We start from the raw sequence: 19265 nt of genomic DNA, 5'->3' as shown, positions 1-19265 counted from the left end.
GGTTAGTGTCCAGGTCTCACAACCATGCAGTTGTCCAGGAAGCACTAGAACCCCTAAAGACTTGGACCTTCATTCTTGTTGTGTGTTGGGGGGTTTGGCTGGACATTTTGGTGTTGTTTCTTTTCTTTGCTCTCCAGGTGGTATGCAAACTGTTTTTTTTGTCTGTGGAGAAGGTGCTGGCAGAAGAGTCCTTCACCCTCATCAGCATTATTGGCTGCACTTGTGGAGGATGTTCACGTGCAGGCCTAATGACTTGCAGCACCTGTGGATGATGCTCACGTGCAAACTTAAAGACTTTCAGCTGAAGCAGATAATGAGATGGCGTTCTGCATTTAAGCCATGAGTGATTCGAGCAGAATTGCCGGGAACTCGACCTTGTGACGTTCGTTTGTGAGACGCTGAGGACCGCGCCTTGGTTTGACACATCGTGCTTGTGAAGGAGGACGGGTGAGGGACACATGCTGTCAGCACACATCAGAGGTGATGATTGTCTGAATAAGTGTTAACAGTAATTTGGTATTTTGTTACGCAGTATATTTGAACATTGATGAGAATTGTGCAGCTCGCTTCTCACTGCCGTGGCATACGGAATGATGATCCTCCACCTGTGTGAGAAGCTGCTCATTACATAAAGCTTAAATTCAGACCTGAATGTGTTGCTGATAGTGTGTGCCTTTGAAGGATATTTGTTGTAGCTGTTGACTTACCTCACCTTTTCCATCCTTCACAGAGTCAGTTTGTTGTGTCCACCTGGGGGGTGTTTGGCGGTGAGTCTGGGTCCAGAAGCGTCGGGCGTCGATCCATTTGGGCGCTGGAGAGCGCGCCGTCCTTCACCTCGCCAGACAACCGCACATTTATGTTGTACACAATTATTGCACAGAAGGGAAATAAATTTGTTTTGTTTATGGAACCGCTTTCTGGTTATTTTAGCGCTGGGTTCAGTCAGACGCTGGTCGCGCTCCTCAACTCGCGTCGCACATAACAATTCTCTTGCAAAGATTTCAATCAAATCAAAATCAAATCAAATCAATTTTATTTATATAGTGCCAAATCACAACAAACAGTCGCCCCCAAGGCGCTTATATTGTAAGGCAAAAGCCATACAATAATTACAGAAAAACCCCCAACGGTCAAAACGACCCCCTATGATCAAGTACTTGGCGACAGTGGGAAGGAAAACTCCCTTTAACAGGAAGAACCTCCAGCAGAACCAGGCTCAGGGAGGGGCACTCTCTGCTGGGACTGGTTGGGCTGAGGGGAGAGAATCAGGAAACAGACATGTTGTGGAAGACAGCAGAGATCATCACCAATGATTAAAGCAGAGTGGTGCATACAGAGCAAAAAGCGGTGAATAAAAAGAAACACTGGGTGCATCATGGGAAACCCCCCAGCAGTCTAAGTCTATAGCAGCATAACTAAGGGATGGTTCAGGGTCACCTGATCCAGCCCTAACTATAAGCTTTAGCAAAAGGAAAGTTTTAAGATTAATCTTAAGTAGAGAGGGTGTCTGTCTCCCTAATCTGAATTGGGAGCTGGTTCCACAGGAGAGGAGCCTGAAAGCTGAAGGCTCTGCCTCCCATTCTACTCTTACAAACCCTAGGAACTACAAGTAAGCCTGCAGTCTGAGAGCGAAGCGCTCTATTGGGGTGATATGGTACTGTGAGGTCCCTAAGATAAGATGGGACCTGATTATTCAAAACCTTATAAGTAAGAAGAAGAATTTTAAATTCTGTTCTGGAATTAACAGGGAGCCAATGAAGAGAAGCCAATATGGGTAAAATATGCTCTCTCCTTCTAATCCCTGTCAGTACTCTAGCTGCAGCATTTTGAATTAACTGAAGGCTTTTCAGGGAACTTTTAGGACAACCTGATGATAATGATTTACAATAGTCCAGCCTAGAAGAAATAATGCATGAATTAGCTTTTCAGCATCACTCTGAGACAAGACCTTTCTAATTTCACCAAACACTTCCACCTAGTGACCTCAGGACTCCATAAGCTGTTCCCCAGGTATATAGTGATCTCAAAGGCAGAGAACCTAGAGACATGAAGGCTGATATAAATGTAAGTAAATGTCCCTTCAGAAAAAAATGGTTCAAAGCTGCTTTACGTTACTAGAAGTCGCTAGTTCCTTATTTCAGTGTCCAGACCCACGCCGCGGGATGTTGCGTTTATCCCCATTGGCCAAAAATGGTGTTATGCCGTGACTATCCAGGGTTGGGACCAGGAAGCAGAGTTGTAGTCTTACCACACCTCTCTGCAGCTTCTCTCCCCCTGCCATCCCCTCATTACCCCATCCCCGTAGAGACGGTGCCTGCTCCCAGACTACCAATAACCAGCAAAAATCTATTTAAGCATAAAAATTCAAAAAGAAAAATAATATAGCACCTTCAACTGCACCACAGACTTAAAACAGTTAAATGTGGTCTATTAAACATTAGGTCTCTCTCTTCTAAGTCCTGTTGGTAAATGATATAATAATTGAATCAACATATTGATTTATTCTGCCTAACAGAAAACCTGGTTACAGCAGGATGAATATGTTAGTTTAATGAGTCAACACCCCCGAGTCACACTAACTGTCAGAATGCTCGTAGCACGGGCCGGGGCGGTGGATTAGCAGCAATCTTCCAATTCCAGCTTATTAATTAATCAAAAACCCAGACAGAGCTTTAATTCATTTGAAAGCTTGTCTCTTAGTCTTGTCCATCCAAATTGGAAGTCCCAAAACCAGTTTATTTGTTATTATCTATCGTCCACCTGGTCGTTACTGTGAGTTTCTCTGTGAATTTTCAGACCTTTTGTCTGACTTAGTGCTTAGCTCAGATAAGATAATTATAGTGGGCGATTTTAACATCCACACAGATGCTGAGAATGACAGCCTCAACACTGCATTTAATCTATTATTAGACTCTATTGGCTTTGCTCAAAAAGTAAATGAGTCCCACCCACCACTTAATCATATCTTTAGATCTTGTTCTGACTTATGGTATGGAAATAGAAGACTTAACAGTATTCCCTGAAAACTCCCTTCTGTCTGATCATTTTTTAATAACATTTACATTTACTCTGATGGACTACCCAGCAGTAGGGAATAAGTTTCATTACACTAGAAGTCTTTCAGAAAGCGCTGTAACTAGGTTAAGGATATGATTCCTTCTTTATGTTCTCTAATGCCATATAACAACACAGTGCAGAGTAGCTACCTAAACTCTGTAAGGGAGATAGAGTATCTCGTCAATAGTTTTACATCCTCATTGAAGACAGCTTTGGATGCTGTAGCTCCTCTGAAAAAGAGAGCTTTAATCAGAAGTGTCTGACTCCATGGTATAACTCTCAAACTCGTAGCTTAAAGCAGATAACCCGTAAGTTGGAGAGGAAATGGCGTCTCACTAATTTAGAAGATCTTCACTTAGCCTGGAAAAAGAGTCTGTTGCTCTATAAAAAAGCCCTCCGTAAAGCTAGGACATCTTTCTACTCATCACTAATTGAAGAAAATAACAACCCCAGGTTTCTTTTCAGCACTGTAGCCAGGCTGACAAAGAGTCAGAGCTCTATTGAGCTGAGTATTCCATTAACTTTAACTAGTAATGAGTTCATGACTTTCTTTGCTAACAAAATTTTAACTATTAGAGAAAAAATTACTCATAACCATCCCAAAGACGTATTGTTATCTTTGGCTGCTTTCAGTGATGCCGGTATTTGGTTAGACTCTTTCTCTCCGATTGTTCTGTCTGAGTTATTTTCATTAGTTACTTCATCCAAACCATCAACATGTTTATTAGACCCATTCCTACCAGGCTGCTCAAGGAAGCCCTACCATTATTAATGCTTCGATCTTAAATATGATCAATCTATCTTTGTTAGTTGGCTATGTACCACAGGCTTTTAAGGTGGCAGTAATTAAACCATTACTTAAAAAGCCATCACTTGACCCAGCTATCTTAGCTAATTATAGGCCAATCTCCAACCTTCCTTTTCTCTCAAAAATTCTTGAAAGGGTAGTTGTAAAACAGCTAACTGATCATCTGCAGAGGAATGGTCTATTTGAAGAGTTTCAGTCAGGTTTTAGAATTCATCATAGTACAGAAACAGCATTAGTGAAGGTTACAAATGATCTTCTTATGGCCTCGGACAGTGGACTCATCTCTGTGCTTGTTCTGTTAGACCTCAGTGCTGCTTTTGATACTGTTGACCATAAAATTTTATTACAGAGATTAGAGCATGCCATAGGTATTAAAGGCACTGCGCTGCGGTGGTTTGAATCATATTTGTCTAATAGATTACAATTTGTTCATGTAAATGGGGAATCTTCTTCACAGACTAAAGTTAATTATGGAGTTCCACAAGGTTCTGTGCTAGGACCAATTTTATTCACTTTATATATGCTTCCCTTAGGCAGTATTATTAGACGGTATTGCTTAAATTTTCATTGTTACGCAGATGATACCCAGCTTTATCTATCCATGAAGCCAGACGACACACACCAATTAGCTAAACTGCAGGATTGTCTTACAGACATAAAGACATGGATGACCTCTAATTTCCTGCTTTTAAACTCAGATAAAACTGAAGTTATTGTACGTGGCCCCACAAATCTTAGAAACATGGTGTCTAACCAGATCCTTACTCTGGATGGCATTACCCTGACCTCTAGTAATACTGTGAGAAATCTTGGAGTCATTTTTGATCAGGATATGTCATTCAAAGCGCATATTAAACAAATATGTAGGACTGCTTTTTGCATTTACGCAATATCTCTAAAATCAGAAGGTCTTGTCTCAGAGTGATGCTGAAAAACTAATTCATGCATTTATTTCCTCTAGGCTGGACTATTGTAATTCATTATTATCAGGTTGTCCTAAAAGTTCCCTAAAAAGCCTTCAGTTAATTCAAAATGCTGCAGCTAGAGTGCTGACGGGGACTAGAAGGAGAGAGCATATCTCACCCATATTGGCCTCTCTTCATTGGCTTCCTGTTAATTCTAGAATAGAATTTAAAATTCTTCTTCTTACTTATAAGGTTTTGAATAATCAGGTCCCATCTTATCTTAGGGACCTCGTAGTACCATATCACCCCAATAGAGCGCTTCGCTCTCAGACTGCAGGCTTACTTGTAGTTCCTAGGGTTTGTAAGAGTAGAATGGGAGGCAGAGCCTTCAGCTTTCAGGCTCCTCTCCTGTGGAACCAGCTCCCAATTCAGATCAGGGAGACAGACACCCTCTCTACTTTTAAGATTAGGCTTAAAACTTTCCTTTTTGCTAAAGCTTATAGTTAGGGCTGGATCAGGTGACCCTGAACCATCCCTTAGTTATGCTGCTATAGACGTAGACTGCTGGGGGGTTCCCATGATGCACTGTTTCTTTCTCTTTTTGCTCTGTATGCACCACTCTGCATTTAATCATTAGTGATCGATCTCTGCTCCCCTCCACAGCATGTCTTTTTCCTGGTTCTCTCCCTCAGCCCCAACCAGTCCCCGCAGAAGACTGCCCCTCCCTGAGCCTGGTTCTGCTGGAGGTTTCTTCCTGTAAAAGGGAGTTTTCCTTCCCACTGTAGCCAAGTGCTTGCTCACAGGGGGTCGTTTTGACCGTTGGGGTTTTACATCATTATTGTATGCCTTGCCTTACAATATAAAGCGCCTTGGGGCAACTGTTTGTTGTGATTTGGCGCTATATAAAAAAAAAATTGATTGATTGATTGATGTCGTGGCGATTTCTGTCTGTCTGTCCGTCCCAAAAAGCATATAAGCATTCTGAAATCAACTCCTCTCACACTTTATAGGAGGATTTCATGAAATGTGGTACAAGTCCTTGTTATAGGTTGGTAATACGCATATTTTCATATCATTACAGTTGGGCTCATTTTACCAGAGTTATGGCCCTTGATTAACAAACCTAGACACTGCCAGTTTCGTGAGTGGGTACTTGCATTCTGAAATCACCTTCTATCACTATTTAGGAGGAATTTCAGGAAACTTGGTACAATTCCTTGAAATGTTATCAGAATGTAGCAAGCACTTGTACCAAAGCAGCATTTGCCAGTGGAGGATATTGTGCTCTCAGAGCACCCTTGTTTTAATATGGGTGGTGTTGCCAAGGAGCATGACTGTGTTATCATGAGGAAATTCTGGAGACATCTGCAAGAACTGTAAGATCTATAGAAGTGCCCAGTTTGTGAATTTTGACCACATATCTGTGGTTCCTTGAGGATCCAGTTGAAATGACACAAACTATCATCTCCTCAGTGCCACGATTAAATTTTTCCCGGGTTTAAAATCAGGCTATTTATCAGGAATTTACATGTAATCTGTCTTGGAGGATTTACAGACACGACTTGCAGACAGGCTGGCTAACTAAATGAAGTGTGCAAATTCTTCCTTAAACAGACCTTGAAAGTTGCTGGTGATCACATTGAAGTCTTGGTTGTCCAGAGAAGGAGGTGTTTCATATCTGACGGTTGCTGATTATTTTCAAGAGAGTCATACTGTATGGCTTGTGCATGTTTTAAGTCCTCAAATGATAAATTAATTCATTCACATCCCAATTTTCAATTTTTGCTAATAAAGTACCTCTAAGCATGAAGTTGGCAGATACCATTCAGTAAAGTTTTCTTAAAGACCAGTCTAATTCTGTAGACTTTTATGTCAGAATTTGCTTCCAAGAAGTATGTGCATTGATTTTTAAATCAACCAAAGTAAGGCAGAGTGGTAGATGAGGTGAAGAAAAGAGTGCAGGCAGGGTGGAGGTGGGTGGAGAAAGTGGCAGGAGTGATTTGAGATTGAAGGATATCTGCAAGAATGAAGGAAAGATAAGACAGTTGTTGAGACCAGATATGTTGTACAGCCTAAAGGCCATGGCACTAACAAAAACGCAGGGGGCAGGATTGGACATAACAGAGCAAATGATGCTGTGACTTCTTTAGGAGTGACAGGGATGGACAGGTTTAGGAAGGAACATATCAGAGGGACAGCACAGCTGGACGCTTTTAGAGACAAAGGCAAACCTGTGAGTCTGAGATGGTTTAGACATGCAGGTACCCAGGGTATATAGGGAGATAGGATGCTTAGGATGGTAGGAGGAGGAAAAGGGAGACCAAATAGGAGATTTATGAATGTTAGAGGGAGGGAAATGCAAGTCATTGGTGGTGACAGTGGAACATGCAGATGACAGGGCTGAGACGGATGAATGATCTGCTGTAACCAACCCTAACGGGAGCAACCAGGGGGAGATGTAAATGATACATGTGGATTTCAGTGAATGTTTGGAGTTTTTCAGACCCAGAACATATATTGCTATGAAATGGGGAACAAAATGGACTGCATTTTATGTAGTACCCCCCCCCCCATCTGAATCAGAAGCTCAAGGTGCTTTACATTGTCACCTCACATTCACTCATTCACTCATTCACTCACAAACTGATGTCAGGGTGGTGCCATGCAATGTGCTCAACTACACACCTGAAGCAACTGGGAGATTAAGGACCTTGCCCAAGGGCCTTTAGTGATTTTTTTTTTTTTTTTTTTTTTTTTTCCCTAGTCTGATGGGGGTCTTGAACTGAGGATCCTCTGGTCTGAAGCCCACTGCTTTACCAATAGACCCCCTCCCAAATAATAATAATAAAAAAGACTAGGATTTTGTATCATTGTTTTATTGATGAGCAGAGGCAGGCGCAGAATCCCAAGGGCTAAATGGACACAACATATCTCAGTTTGAAAGGCTTTGATCTTGGCTTTTTCAATGGTTCTCATTGTGGAAAAATCCATGCAAGCAAAAAATTTCTGCACAACTTTGAAGACACTGTCTGTCATTCATGACTGAGAGGTATTTTGCTGTGTAAAATTATTAGTGTATTTGAAGATTTAGCTGTATATAATAAATAAGAATGCTTGCAATGAGCTGACTAAGTTGACAAAATGATGAAAAATATGTAGATACGGTGGTTCATATTTCACCATATGAGATTACAAGATCATCAATTGTGGTTTGCCAGCGCTGGCAAACCACTGAATAATACGGGCTGGAGATATTCCTCCTCCTTTCATCCATAATGAAGAGGTGATACCAGATTAGGCTTGGCTACATGTGCATTTATTCAAACCTTCACTTGCCACATGCATCTCAAAACATGCTGCTAGAAGCTATCTTGCAAAGGGGCAACTTAGCATGAGCGGCACACTTCTGGGATAATTTGGATCTCAACAGATTGAGATCACTGTGGAACTGCAGTATATTTTCCTTTAATGTCACATGGATTTTTCAATGACAAGAACTAATTGACAGCCAAGAGAAAGGCCTTTTAAGTGATGTATGCTGTGTCCATTTAGCTCTTGGAATACTTAAACTTTCATGAACAAAATTCAGAGTCATTTGATTGATCTCGCTCCATCTATTACTGTTAAAAAATTATGACGTAGTGTCTAACTCTATCTCTGATACTTTTGTAGATATGAATAAAAGCAGGGTTGTATACCAAAAATAGACTGTAATGTGTAAAAACTGAAAAAATTCTTACTAGTATACAAATATTAAAGAACCACAGGATGTGTTGTTCAAAAATGTCATGTTCAAAAATGTAACAAAAATGATCGTTGTATTCTTTTATATGTGCCATTTCCTGGGCTTCATTCTTCTGTGGTGTTGTTACTCACAGGATCGGCTAACTGAGGATCTTTTTCCGAAGGAAGAGGAAGCATCCCGCGGTGATCTCACACCCTCTGTCACTTCAAACACCTCAGATCTGCTGCAACGCCTACAAGGTATCGCACATGTACAGTGTATATACATATACAATGGTGTGTGTGTCACATTAGGCAGTATCTCGTATATTGTGTCACATATATTGGGTAGCACGGTGACTTAGTGGTTAGCACTGTTACCTCACAGCAGGAAGCTCATGGGTTTGAATCCCACCTGTGGCCTTTCTGTGTGGAGTTTGCATATTTCTCCCCGTGTTTGCGTGGGTTTCCTCCAGGTGCTCCGGTTTCCTGCCACATTAAAAGACATGCAGGTTAGGTGAATTGGAAACTTTATAATTGTCCAGGTCTCCCTTGCAAAAGAGGTCTCGATCTCAATGGGGCTAACCTGGTTAAATAAATAAATTAGCAAAAATACGAGAGAATGCTAGCGGAATGGGGTGTGAGTCCAGAATGTAGTTAGCAAGGTTCATTGTTCAGTGTTGTTAGCTAATATCCGTAGCTTCTCCAAAAATATTAGTCCTGTCAACATTCAATTTTGACAGTGTTCATCTTTGACACAAAATACATAAGCATACCAAACAGCAAATGTCAGCTCTCCCCAGTTTCTTTGTGATTGAAGTTACATGCACACATGCACGGAGAGCTTTTTGTCTTTTCCACATTCTGCTGCAAGCAGGTGCTTCTATTTTTAGACATGCACAAACAGACAGTGACGGAAGACATCAAATGCAGAACAGTTTTCAGTCATGGTACTGGCAACATGAAACTTAACTCTCTACTGGTAATGGCAACATGAAACTTAACTAAACTGACTAAACCAAATGAACTACAAAAACACAATAAATCATAACACGAACAACACTGTTAAACTAACATGAACCACAGTAACATTTAAAACCCCCAGACCCTGAACTCCCATGATACATTGCAACATAATGCCCATTGTTTACTGGTTAGCTAAAATTGCTGATTTCTCAAAAAATATTTGTCCTATCAACTTTCTGTTTTTGCAGCTTCCATCTTTGACCCAAAATACATAAGCATACTAAATGGCAAATGTCAGCTGTCCCTGGTTTCCCCATGATCAAAGCCATACGCACGCACACACAGAGGCCACTTGGCTATTTTAATATTGAATATATATATATATATATATATATATATATATATATATATATATATATATATATATATATATATACACTCACACGCAATTGCATGAATGATTTATTGTCAATTCGCTGTTTGGGAACTGCCTCCTCTGGACATATTTAACATAAAGTACTGTACTGTTTGTATTTCTTAATAATTGAGGTAAATGGAATAGGCTCCAGCACCCCACGACCCTTAATTGGACTAAGCTTTTGAAGGTGTGTGTGTGTGTGTGTGTGTGTGTGTCTGTGTGAAGTCAGTGTATTGGGAATGTTCATGTATCCATCCCCTGACTTATTTGAAGAAAACGGGGTGTAAGAAAGAGCGTTTACATGTGCTACACTAAAGGGTGCCCTTACTTATCCACACCATCATTTTGGCATTTATGTTTATTTTTAATTCTTTTAATTTGTGATGTAGAGATTACTTGTCACTGTGAGTTTAAAGTTCACCATTCTCAAAATTTCTGTATAAAGAAAACTGATTTATTTTTCAGATTTGATCTGGGGAAAAACGCAAAAAAAAATTCTCACCCATAAAAGCTCATAGATGTACAAATGTTTTCAGGTGATTGTGACGTGTGAAACAAGAATCATGGTTCGGTTCATATTTGTGTTTACAGTGGGGAAAATAAGTATTTGACCCCCTGTCAGTTTTGCAGGTTTTCCCACCTACAAAGAATGGAGAGGTCTGTAATTTTTATCATAAGTACACTTCAACTGTGAGAGACAGGATCTAAAAAAACAAAATCCAGAAAATCATGTCGTGGTTTGTCTTTCGTCTTCTCGGGATGTCGTCTTTTAGATAACACAAACTAATTGCAAGTGATATGCTAGAAAAGGACACAACACTTTAGAATAATTCAGCCTTAAGCAAGATAAAATGCACAGAGTTTTTAAGTTTATTTAAGCCTTCGACACAGAGCTTAGACAAACTGAGTCCTCTAGAGAGACTGAATATGTGACAACCGCGCTCATCTATTTATTGGAGACCCGCGAGCATCGCTCCTCCTTCGACTTTTTTATTTATTTCATTCCCAAGACATGGTTTTCTATTGGAAGCGTCCTCTAGTGAACCCTAAGCAGGTGTTAGGCCATTATTTCAATGTGACAAACGCTCCCATTAAAACGTGAAGGATTTACAACTGATTTTTTTTAAAGACCTTCAGCCACAGGTGCAGCTGGCCTGAGGCCCCCCCGCACGTGGCCTCAGCCACAGGTGCAGCTGGCCTGAGGCCCCCCTGCACGTGGCCTCAGCCACAGGTGCAGCTGGCCTGAGGCCCCTGCACGTGGCCTGCGGGAAAGCACCTAAAAGGCCTTGGAAAGCCCCTGACAGACCGAATGACTAATAGAGCCCTTTTTTTTGGGGTTGAACACCTGCTAGTTCAGCCAGAGGACATACAGTTCAGATCAGGACACTTGATAGTTCATCATAGTTCAAATAAGGACCTAAAAATTCTTCTACAGTCCCTCCTCTGGGACTCGAAAGAGTCCCATTACATCAACTATACTCTTGGGTTGTTTACTGACAAGACATCTTCATTTGTGCATTGCAATTAAAAAGAAAAACACATCACTCGAATTACTGATAACTCTGGTGCGGATATGAATATCAGTGATACTTCACACTGTAAATATATTGAAGTGCAGGTGAACCTACATACTAAGGCACAAGGTGATCAGTTAGCTGGATTATATCAACGCAAGGTGACATTCAAACATTGAGTTTTGGTGTAATTCAAGGCACTTAAAATGGCCACATAAAACAAGTTACAGCAACCTCTTAATCATGGAAAAGTAAAGGCTTTACATTGACATTAGTGCAACCAATCATCTTCTGGCATCTATTGTCTCACTCAACCAGAGGCTCCAACCCATTATACTTGGTTCTACATATTATTTTGTTAAAGAGTCACACATTTATTACTTAAATGCATCAAATAACCCCTACGTTACCACTATTTAGTCAACCAATCAAGAAACTATTCTAAGGTTAGCGCAGCTATGTCTAGTTAAATGATAAACACAATAAATGGTTTCCCTTCATGTCCGTCCTTAAGTCATTTGCCTTAGTCAATCATATAATGGTTTTCATTATAGGCCATTTCTCAACATTTTCCACTTTGTTTTTCTTCTTTTTCAGCTTGTTTTCTAATGACCTTTTTGGCCAGACGCCAAATTTAGGCGATGCATGTCTCTTGAGGCATGCTATAATTTAAGAAAAAGGGGTCCTTATGGTGCATCTTTACTACTAAATCTACAAACACGCCGTGTAAGGGTCCCCTTTTTATAACTTTGCAATGTGATATCTATGTGTATGCATTTAGCTTTATCTGTGTTACGCAGATGATGGTAAGGACAGACATTTACCCAACCTTCGTTACTAACATATATCCTTCTTTGTTTTTATTTACACTCAGATTTCTGAAACCAGTCCGCAATTCAAACTCAAGAGCCAAGATCATAGTCCGTGTTCAGTGCCATTACGTCAGTCCGCGCTCCTCAGCATTTACTCAGCGTCTGAAGTTTTGGGAGAAGTTGGGGAATATGGGGAGGTTGGCCTTTCAGGGGTAGTGGGGGAAGGATCAGGAATTCTGGCTTTCAGACAGTCGTGCAGTTCTCTGATGGATCTTTCCAGCTCCTTGTGCTGCTTGGCCAGGTTGTACAGGGCCCCCAGAGAATTCTTGCCCACATTCAGGGTGGTGGTGGCCAGCCCTAGCTGTTCCCTCTCCATATGCTCCATCATACTGGCTAGCATGTCCATACTAGACTGAAGACCACACAGTTGAGTATGGAGGCCCTCCTGAGCACAAGAGATGTTGGCATTGTCACGGTGTATCCTTAACAGGTATGCAGCTGTCTGACTCAGTTGTGGCATGGTTTCCTCAAATAGCCCATGGGGAATGTGATTTGTGAGAGGCAGGAGCTGCTCCAAGGTTTTTGGAACAGACTCTTGTGGAAGACGAAGCTCTCGAACCAAGATTGCCATGTCCAGTGGGGTGACCATGACCAGATTAAGGTTGTGCAGTCCAGGGGACAGGAAGTACAAGGGGGAAGGCATTTCGTGTGTGGGGGGAGTATTGTTGATGTCGCACAGGCAAGTGGTTGGGACACTCTGGGCATTTAGCAGCCTGTACAAAGCTCCCCTCTGTCCTGGTGGGTGAGTTCGGCTAAGGTCCACCCCTGCTGATCCTCCTCCAGAGGCACTGGGCTGATCAGAATATCTCTCCTGCCTTGGGGGTGGAAAGCTGGGGACAGGTCCTAGCAGTGAATTGGGTCTAGGATGCACTCGGGCAGTTGCTGCATATGGCCGACCTTGGCTGCCTCCCCTGGAGGGTATCGTTGCCACTGGCACATGTGACTGTCTCCATGGCATCTGCGGAAGGGGTGTGTTCCTGAGTCCAAAGGGTCCTTCAGGTGATGGTGGAGTCCTTGGGCCGACTCTTGCTGCAGGCAGATTCTGTGAAGCCGTCATCGCCAGGTGCTGGAACGATGAAGATCCTTCTGTTGCCAACTGGTTTAGCTGCTGGATGGATGGCGGCTGTGGCGACCAATCATGTCTCGACCATCCCTCCTGTATATCCTCTTCTCCAAACAGTTCTGAGAGTCCAATCAGACTTGATAGAGGCAGATCAGGCATAGGTCCCTGATCAGGGGAGTCTGGTCTCTCAGCCATACTCCTGTGTCCTAGTAATATACATATACGTTCATTATTACAGCTCCATGTCATTCTTTCAGATACTGTCTATCCTATCCCTCATTTTTGTGGGTGCATGTGTGTGAATGTAAATGTGCGTGCATGTCTTCTTCCTCGTCTACAATATCACCAAGCACGGTCCATCCCAGTCCTCCCTATCTGGGGTGTACGCCACAATATTAGGGAGCTGGGGGCTGTCGGGGAGGATAATTGGTATTTCATCCATTTCCATATATTCTGGTTCTCTGTCTATTTCGTTTGTGCTTTCTTCTAGGGCTCGGATGGCTAACAGTGGGAGCTGTCCTACTGTGGATGAAATCAATTTATTGACCAGAAATTTTATCAAGGGAATACCACAACATATTACCAGCAAGACCGCCACCCCTGTTAGTGCCAAGACTACACCTATCTGGTATAACCAGTCTTTCCATGATATCCACCCTCTCCTTAGAGCCCCAAACAGTGAAAACAGTGGGCCAATATTCATTCCATTCCCTACAATGTATCCAGAATCATCAGTTTCATTTCTCCCTCCTATGGAGTTACTTAACAGTTCCTGTTGCATCTCTTCAAGTGTGATAAAGAGCTCTGTCAAATTTCCGTCTTCCCCTGTATGCATGGGAATAGCTGTGCAACATTCGGTGGCTTTGATCATAATACAAACTCCTTGTTCATCAGCCATCATCATCTCGATAGCTAATCTATTTTGCATTGTCATTAGCGAGGTGGCGTGCAGTTGTTCGGTTAAGGCTCCTACTGCTGCCAATGTCCAGTTCAGGTATCTTTGCTGATTATACCACAAGTAATTAATCCACTGCACCTCCTGGAACCTAGAACGGATTTTTGGAGTAACCCCGAACAGAGCCAATGCCCATCCCCATTTATCCGCGTCTTCATCTGCTTTAACTCTGCTACTGTCTATGGCTTCTAATTGTCGGGGTATCCCTTCTGGTATCCCGTTTCTTACTGTGATGTTGTAGTCTGTTTTAAACGTCATTATTCCTCTTTTCTTACGAAGTTTCTGTGGCATGGGTTGTATTGAATTTGGCATTTCAATTACTGTTATAGCTCCTGTGAGCATCACAGGAGCACAAAGGCCTTTCCAATTAGGGGACAGCGATGACAGGAGTTTCCTTCTTTGTCCGCATATCCAAAAGATGTCAGCTAAGGGTACCGTTCCCTTAGCTAAATTTGGAGTAGATACCCATGAAGCATGGGTGAGATTCAGTCCAATTACAGACCCCCCTGTGGCCGGTACTATTTGTTCACACTGTATGCCTGCTGCTGGCAGGGTGTGACAGATGGTAATGTTCCATGCTGTTTTGGCCGGTTTGTATTCTTGCTGCTTTTGCATACACTGTATGTGGTGTTTTGACTGGGTCGTCCCTACCTGCCAATCGCTTATGTATTGTGCTACTAATCCTTTAGCTATACAGAATGGGTGTATCATCCCTTTCTCTATTTTAATCATAGGTGGAACGGTTCCTTCTGTACTTAGGGGCACTGGACAAAGTTAATGTCGGCAGCATATTTTTCATCACCTACTGCCATTTTCATAACACATTGTGTATAGCATTCTGCTTGGTCTGAGTTATGTTGGGGGCTCCTATAACAGCTGTTGATATCAGGTAGGGGTTTAGCCTGAGGTATCACACCCTTCCAGTGACAGGCTATGCACGGCTTTTCACTGATCTGCCTAGCCAAAAATTTCAACCATTGGTAAAATAGATTTGTCTTCAACCCTTGTGTACGGGCTAGGTCTGTACTGGGATCCCATCTCCCTAAGTGACTGCTTGTTTCTAGGCTTCTAATTGTCCTCTTTTTCCTTGGTTTGATTTTTACCCATTTTGTGGCTTCATGTACTGTAACAGTTACGTCTTGCTTGGTTTCCCTGCATCCTCTTTTATCACAAATTACCTCTATGTTGAGTGTTCCCTCCTCTTCACATTTGATGCTAATGGCTTCGCCTAATATGTAATCCCCCAGCTTTCCCTGTATTCCTATGTTCTTGTAGGCTTTTGATTTAATGTATACCAAATTATATGTTTTTCCTGTGTTTAGAATGCCTTGTTTAGCTGCTATTGCGGCCATGGCCACGGCACAGTCCGTTGTATGTTTTGGATGTCTATTTTCTCCCATACTGACCACCAGTAGTATTGTCAATCCCTTGAATAATTCCTTAATCATTGCTCTGATGACTGTTGAGATGTGCTACTAGATGTGCTACTGAGTGAGCCGTCACTAGATGAGCTGTCACTAGGGATGTGTGGTGTATCTGTGCTTTCTCTGGGTTGTACTTCCTGTGGTTCTTCTGTCGGTAAATCTACTAAGTTGCTGTCCGAGTCTGATGTCTCCTGTGGCCTGTCTATCTGTCGGTCTGTATTTCTGTCTGTCTGTTGGCCTGCGTCTCCAGTTGTTTCTGAGTCTGCATCTGAGTCTGTCGCTGCTCTATCTGGCAGGGATCCACTACTCTCTGAAGCTGTGCGTCGTCTTTGTTCAATCAGTCTCTGTGAGCACCTTGGCCGGTGTTCGCCTGGCTGCAGGGAGGCGTGGCCTTCCCTCGGTGCTTCTTCTGGCTGCAGGGAGGCGTGGCCGTCCCTCGGTGCTGCTGTAGGGTCTCTGGCTTCTCTTGCTTCCCCCCTTGGCCCGGCGGCTCTGCCAAGACGAGCTTGCCGAGGCCGCAGGGGCGCTGGGCCACCAACCCTTCTCGGCGGGGCCTGTCCCACTTCTTTTTGAACACTTTGACGTAAACCAGATCACCAGGCTGGATGCTCTGATTTTCGAGTGGAATCTCTGCTTCTCTGTCTTCTGTAGCACCTTTGACCTGCAAAAAGATAGTTTTGTGTATTTGGGTTAACTGTCTCAGATAATTATGCCATTCGTCTTGTAGCTGCTCCAGCGATGGTCCTTCGTAGGGTCCTTTCAGGTATGGAATAGGCATCGGCCGACCTGTAAGAGCTTCAAATGGTGTCAAGTGGGTTAGTCGGTTAGTTTATGAGCGCATTGACAATAAAGCAAGCGGCAACGCATCCAGCCAGGTTAGTTTGCCATTGCTGTCTGCTATGTTTTTTGCTAGTTTGTTCTTTAAAATGCCATTAGCCCGTTCCACCGCCCCATTTGATTGAGGGTGATAAACACACCCAAACTTCTGTTTGATACCCAATTGTTTGAATGTTTCTTGTGTAACCTTGGCTACAAAAGCCCTACCGTTGTCAGATGAGATAGTATCTGGAATGCCAAATCTTGGAAAGACATCTCGGCACAAGAATTTGGCTACCGTTTTATGGTCTTGATTTGCAGAGGCTACTGCCTCAATCCATCGGCTGAATCTGCATATCACTACCAAAACATATCTCATTCGTTTAACTCGGTTTTCAGCTCCCATGTCTATGAAATCCATCATAAGATGTCTGAATGGCCCATCAGGGACCGGAATGTGGGCTAAAGGGGCTGTGAATGATTTCCGGACATTGTACTGTGCACATACCTCACACTCATTCAACAAACGGTCCACTGTAGCTGCCATATATGGTGACCACCAGACAGCTTTTAGTTTGTTCATAATTTGGACTCGCGAACAATGATCGGGTCCGTGGGCCCAAATGATTGCATGTTGTAATAAATTGGTGGGTAACACAAAATGTCCATGACTACTGCGCCACAGCTTGTCCGCTGGCCCCTGACTGCGTGTCTCAATAGCGCCTCGTTTAACCCACATTCGTTTTTCTTCTCCACTGGCCCTACTTTGAGCCACTATCAGTGCGTCAAGTGAAACCAGTGGGGCACAATCTTGGATGGTTAGCAGGGGAAACATATTTTCTCCTTGTGCTCCTTTGCAAGCTGCGTCATCTGCTAGGTTGTTACCTTGAGCTATGATGTTATTATTCTTTTGATGACCTGCACATTTAATGATGGCTACCTCAGACGGTAATTGGAGAGCATGTAACAGTTGGGAAATCGCTTCTCCATGAGTGACAGGGGTGCCATCTGCTCTCAGGAATCCCCTTTGTTTCCAAATGTTTGCATGTACATGACATACGCCATAAGCGTAGGCTGAGTCTGTGTAGATATTAACACGTTGATCTTTAGCTATCTGGCAAGCCATAGTTAAGGCTTTGATTTCTGCCAGTTGGGCTGAACAAGGCTGATCAATTCCTTGGGACTCCAGTAATTCAAAGGTCTCGCCATCCGTGTTTAGTTTAACTATCCCCATACCCGCATGCAATCCCGCGGCATCCCGAAAGCATGAGCCGTCCACGAACAGGGTTAGATCTGCATCTATGGCGTGATTATACAAATGTTCTCTGGCTCTCAAAAATTTCTCTGTCTCTGCCACACAGTTATGTGGAGTACCATCTAACAGTGTGGTCAGTTTGGTGGCGGGATTCACCGTGTGACAACGTTGTATTGTTATTTCTGGAGCGGACAACACAACTTCATATCCAGTGCGTCTAGCTTGTGTTAAGACAAAACGTTGACTGGTTAGCAGGGCATGTAACTGATGTGACGTGTACAACGTTACTGCATGTCCCATGATTATGGATGATGCTTTTTGAAATGCAAAGGCAGCTGCTGCTAGACCCTGATAGCATGGTGGCAATCCTGTTTCAATGTTGTCAAGCTTTGTACAATAATAGGCCAATGGTTGTTTTCCTTCATTTGTTTCCTGCATTAGTACAGCACAAGCATAACCAGCTTTTTCAGTAACATACAAATGGAAAGGTTTCCCATAATCTGGGTTACCTAACGCGGGAGCAGATTGCATGTCTGTTTTAGGGCCTCAAAAGCTCCCGTTGCCTCATCTGTCCAGACGAGGAGAGCTGCATTGCTTGTTTGCCCCACTGCTCTAATCATGGCACGCAAAGGTGCAGTTTTTATAGCATAATCACAAATCCACGGCCGACTGTACCCTGCCATCCCAAGGAATGAAAGCATCTGTCCCACTGTTTGGGGTTTGGGAGCCTTGATTATAGCCTCCACTTGGCTTGGGGCTATACATCGCGTGGTCCCACACAACTGTCTTCCCAAGTATTCTACTTGTTGTTTGCAGAACTGCAATTTGTCCTTACTTACTTTATGACCTCCATCTGCCAATGCATGCAATACAATTAATGAATCTTTTTCACACTGTTCTTGAGTCTCTGATGCAATAAGGAGATCATCCATATATTGCACCAATGTACTGGGTATGTCAAGGTGTTGTAAATCTTCAGCCAGGACTTTGTTAAAGATGGCTGGGGACAGGTTCAGTCCCTGAGGTAGCCGTGTATACGTTAGCTGTTGTCCCAGAAATGTGAATGCAAACAAATGTTGTGAGTCTGGGTGCACAGGCACACTGAAATAGGCTGAACACAGATCGATTACTGTGTACCATTTTGCTCCAGCAGGGATGCTTGATATTATAGTATGCGGATCAGGTACTATAGGTGCATCCATTTCTATTATTGCATTGATAGGACGCAGATCATGTACCAGCCGATACTCTTTGGTATTGTTTTTAGGGATAGGATAGATAGGAGTATTGCATGGGCTTGCAGTTTTTATTAAAACTCCAGCTGCCATTAGTCCCTTAATTACTGGTTTTATGCCTTCAATAGCCTGAGGTTTTAATGGATACTGCCTTTGGTGAGGCAGTTTTGCTCCCGGTTTTACTTTTATTTTTACTGGTAAGGCTGTTTTTACTAGTCCTACATCCGTTTTGCTTTTTGACCACACCACTGGTG

At 42.8% G+C, this 19265-nt stretch overlaps 1 protein-coding gene across 3 annotated transcripts in view; it reads left to right on the top strand.

Moving 5' to 3' along the window:
• Positions 1-19265, top strand: part of mier2 (mesoderm induction early response 1, family member 2) — a 71043-nt gene that overhangs the window by 18678 nt on the left and 33100 nt on the right. For all 3 annotated transcript variants that reach the window (XM_034179786.1, XM_034179789.1, XM_034179787.1), the window contains exon 4: positions 8649-8754. In XM_034179786.1, the coding sequence (XP_034035677.1) occupies positions 8649-8754 (106 nt within the window). The remainder of the gene's footprint in view (positions 1-8648; positions 8755-19265) is intronic.

Source organism: Thalassophryne amazonica, chromosome 10 (assembly GCF_902500255.1).
Source record: "Thalassophryne amazonica chromosome 10, fThaAma1.1, whole genome shotgun sequence".
NCBI classification, from domain to species: domain Eukaryota; kingdom Metazoa; phylum Chordata; class Actinopteri; order Batrachoidiformes; family Batrachoididae; genus Thalassophryne; species Thalassophryne amazonica.
The sequence above is the reverse complement of the archived record's forward strand: the minus strand, read 5'-3'. Positions and strand labels throughout refer to the sequence as shown.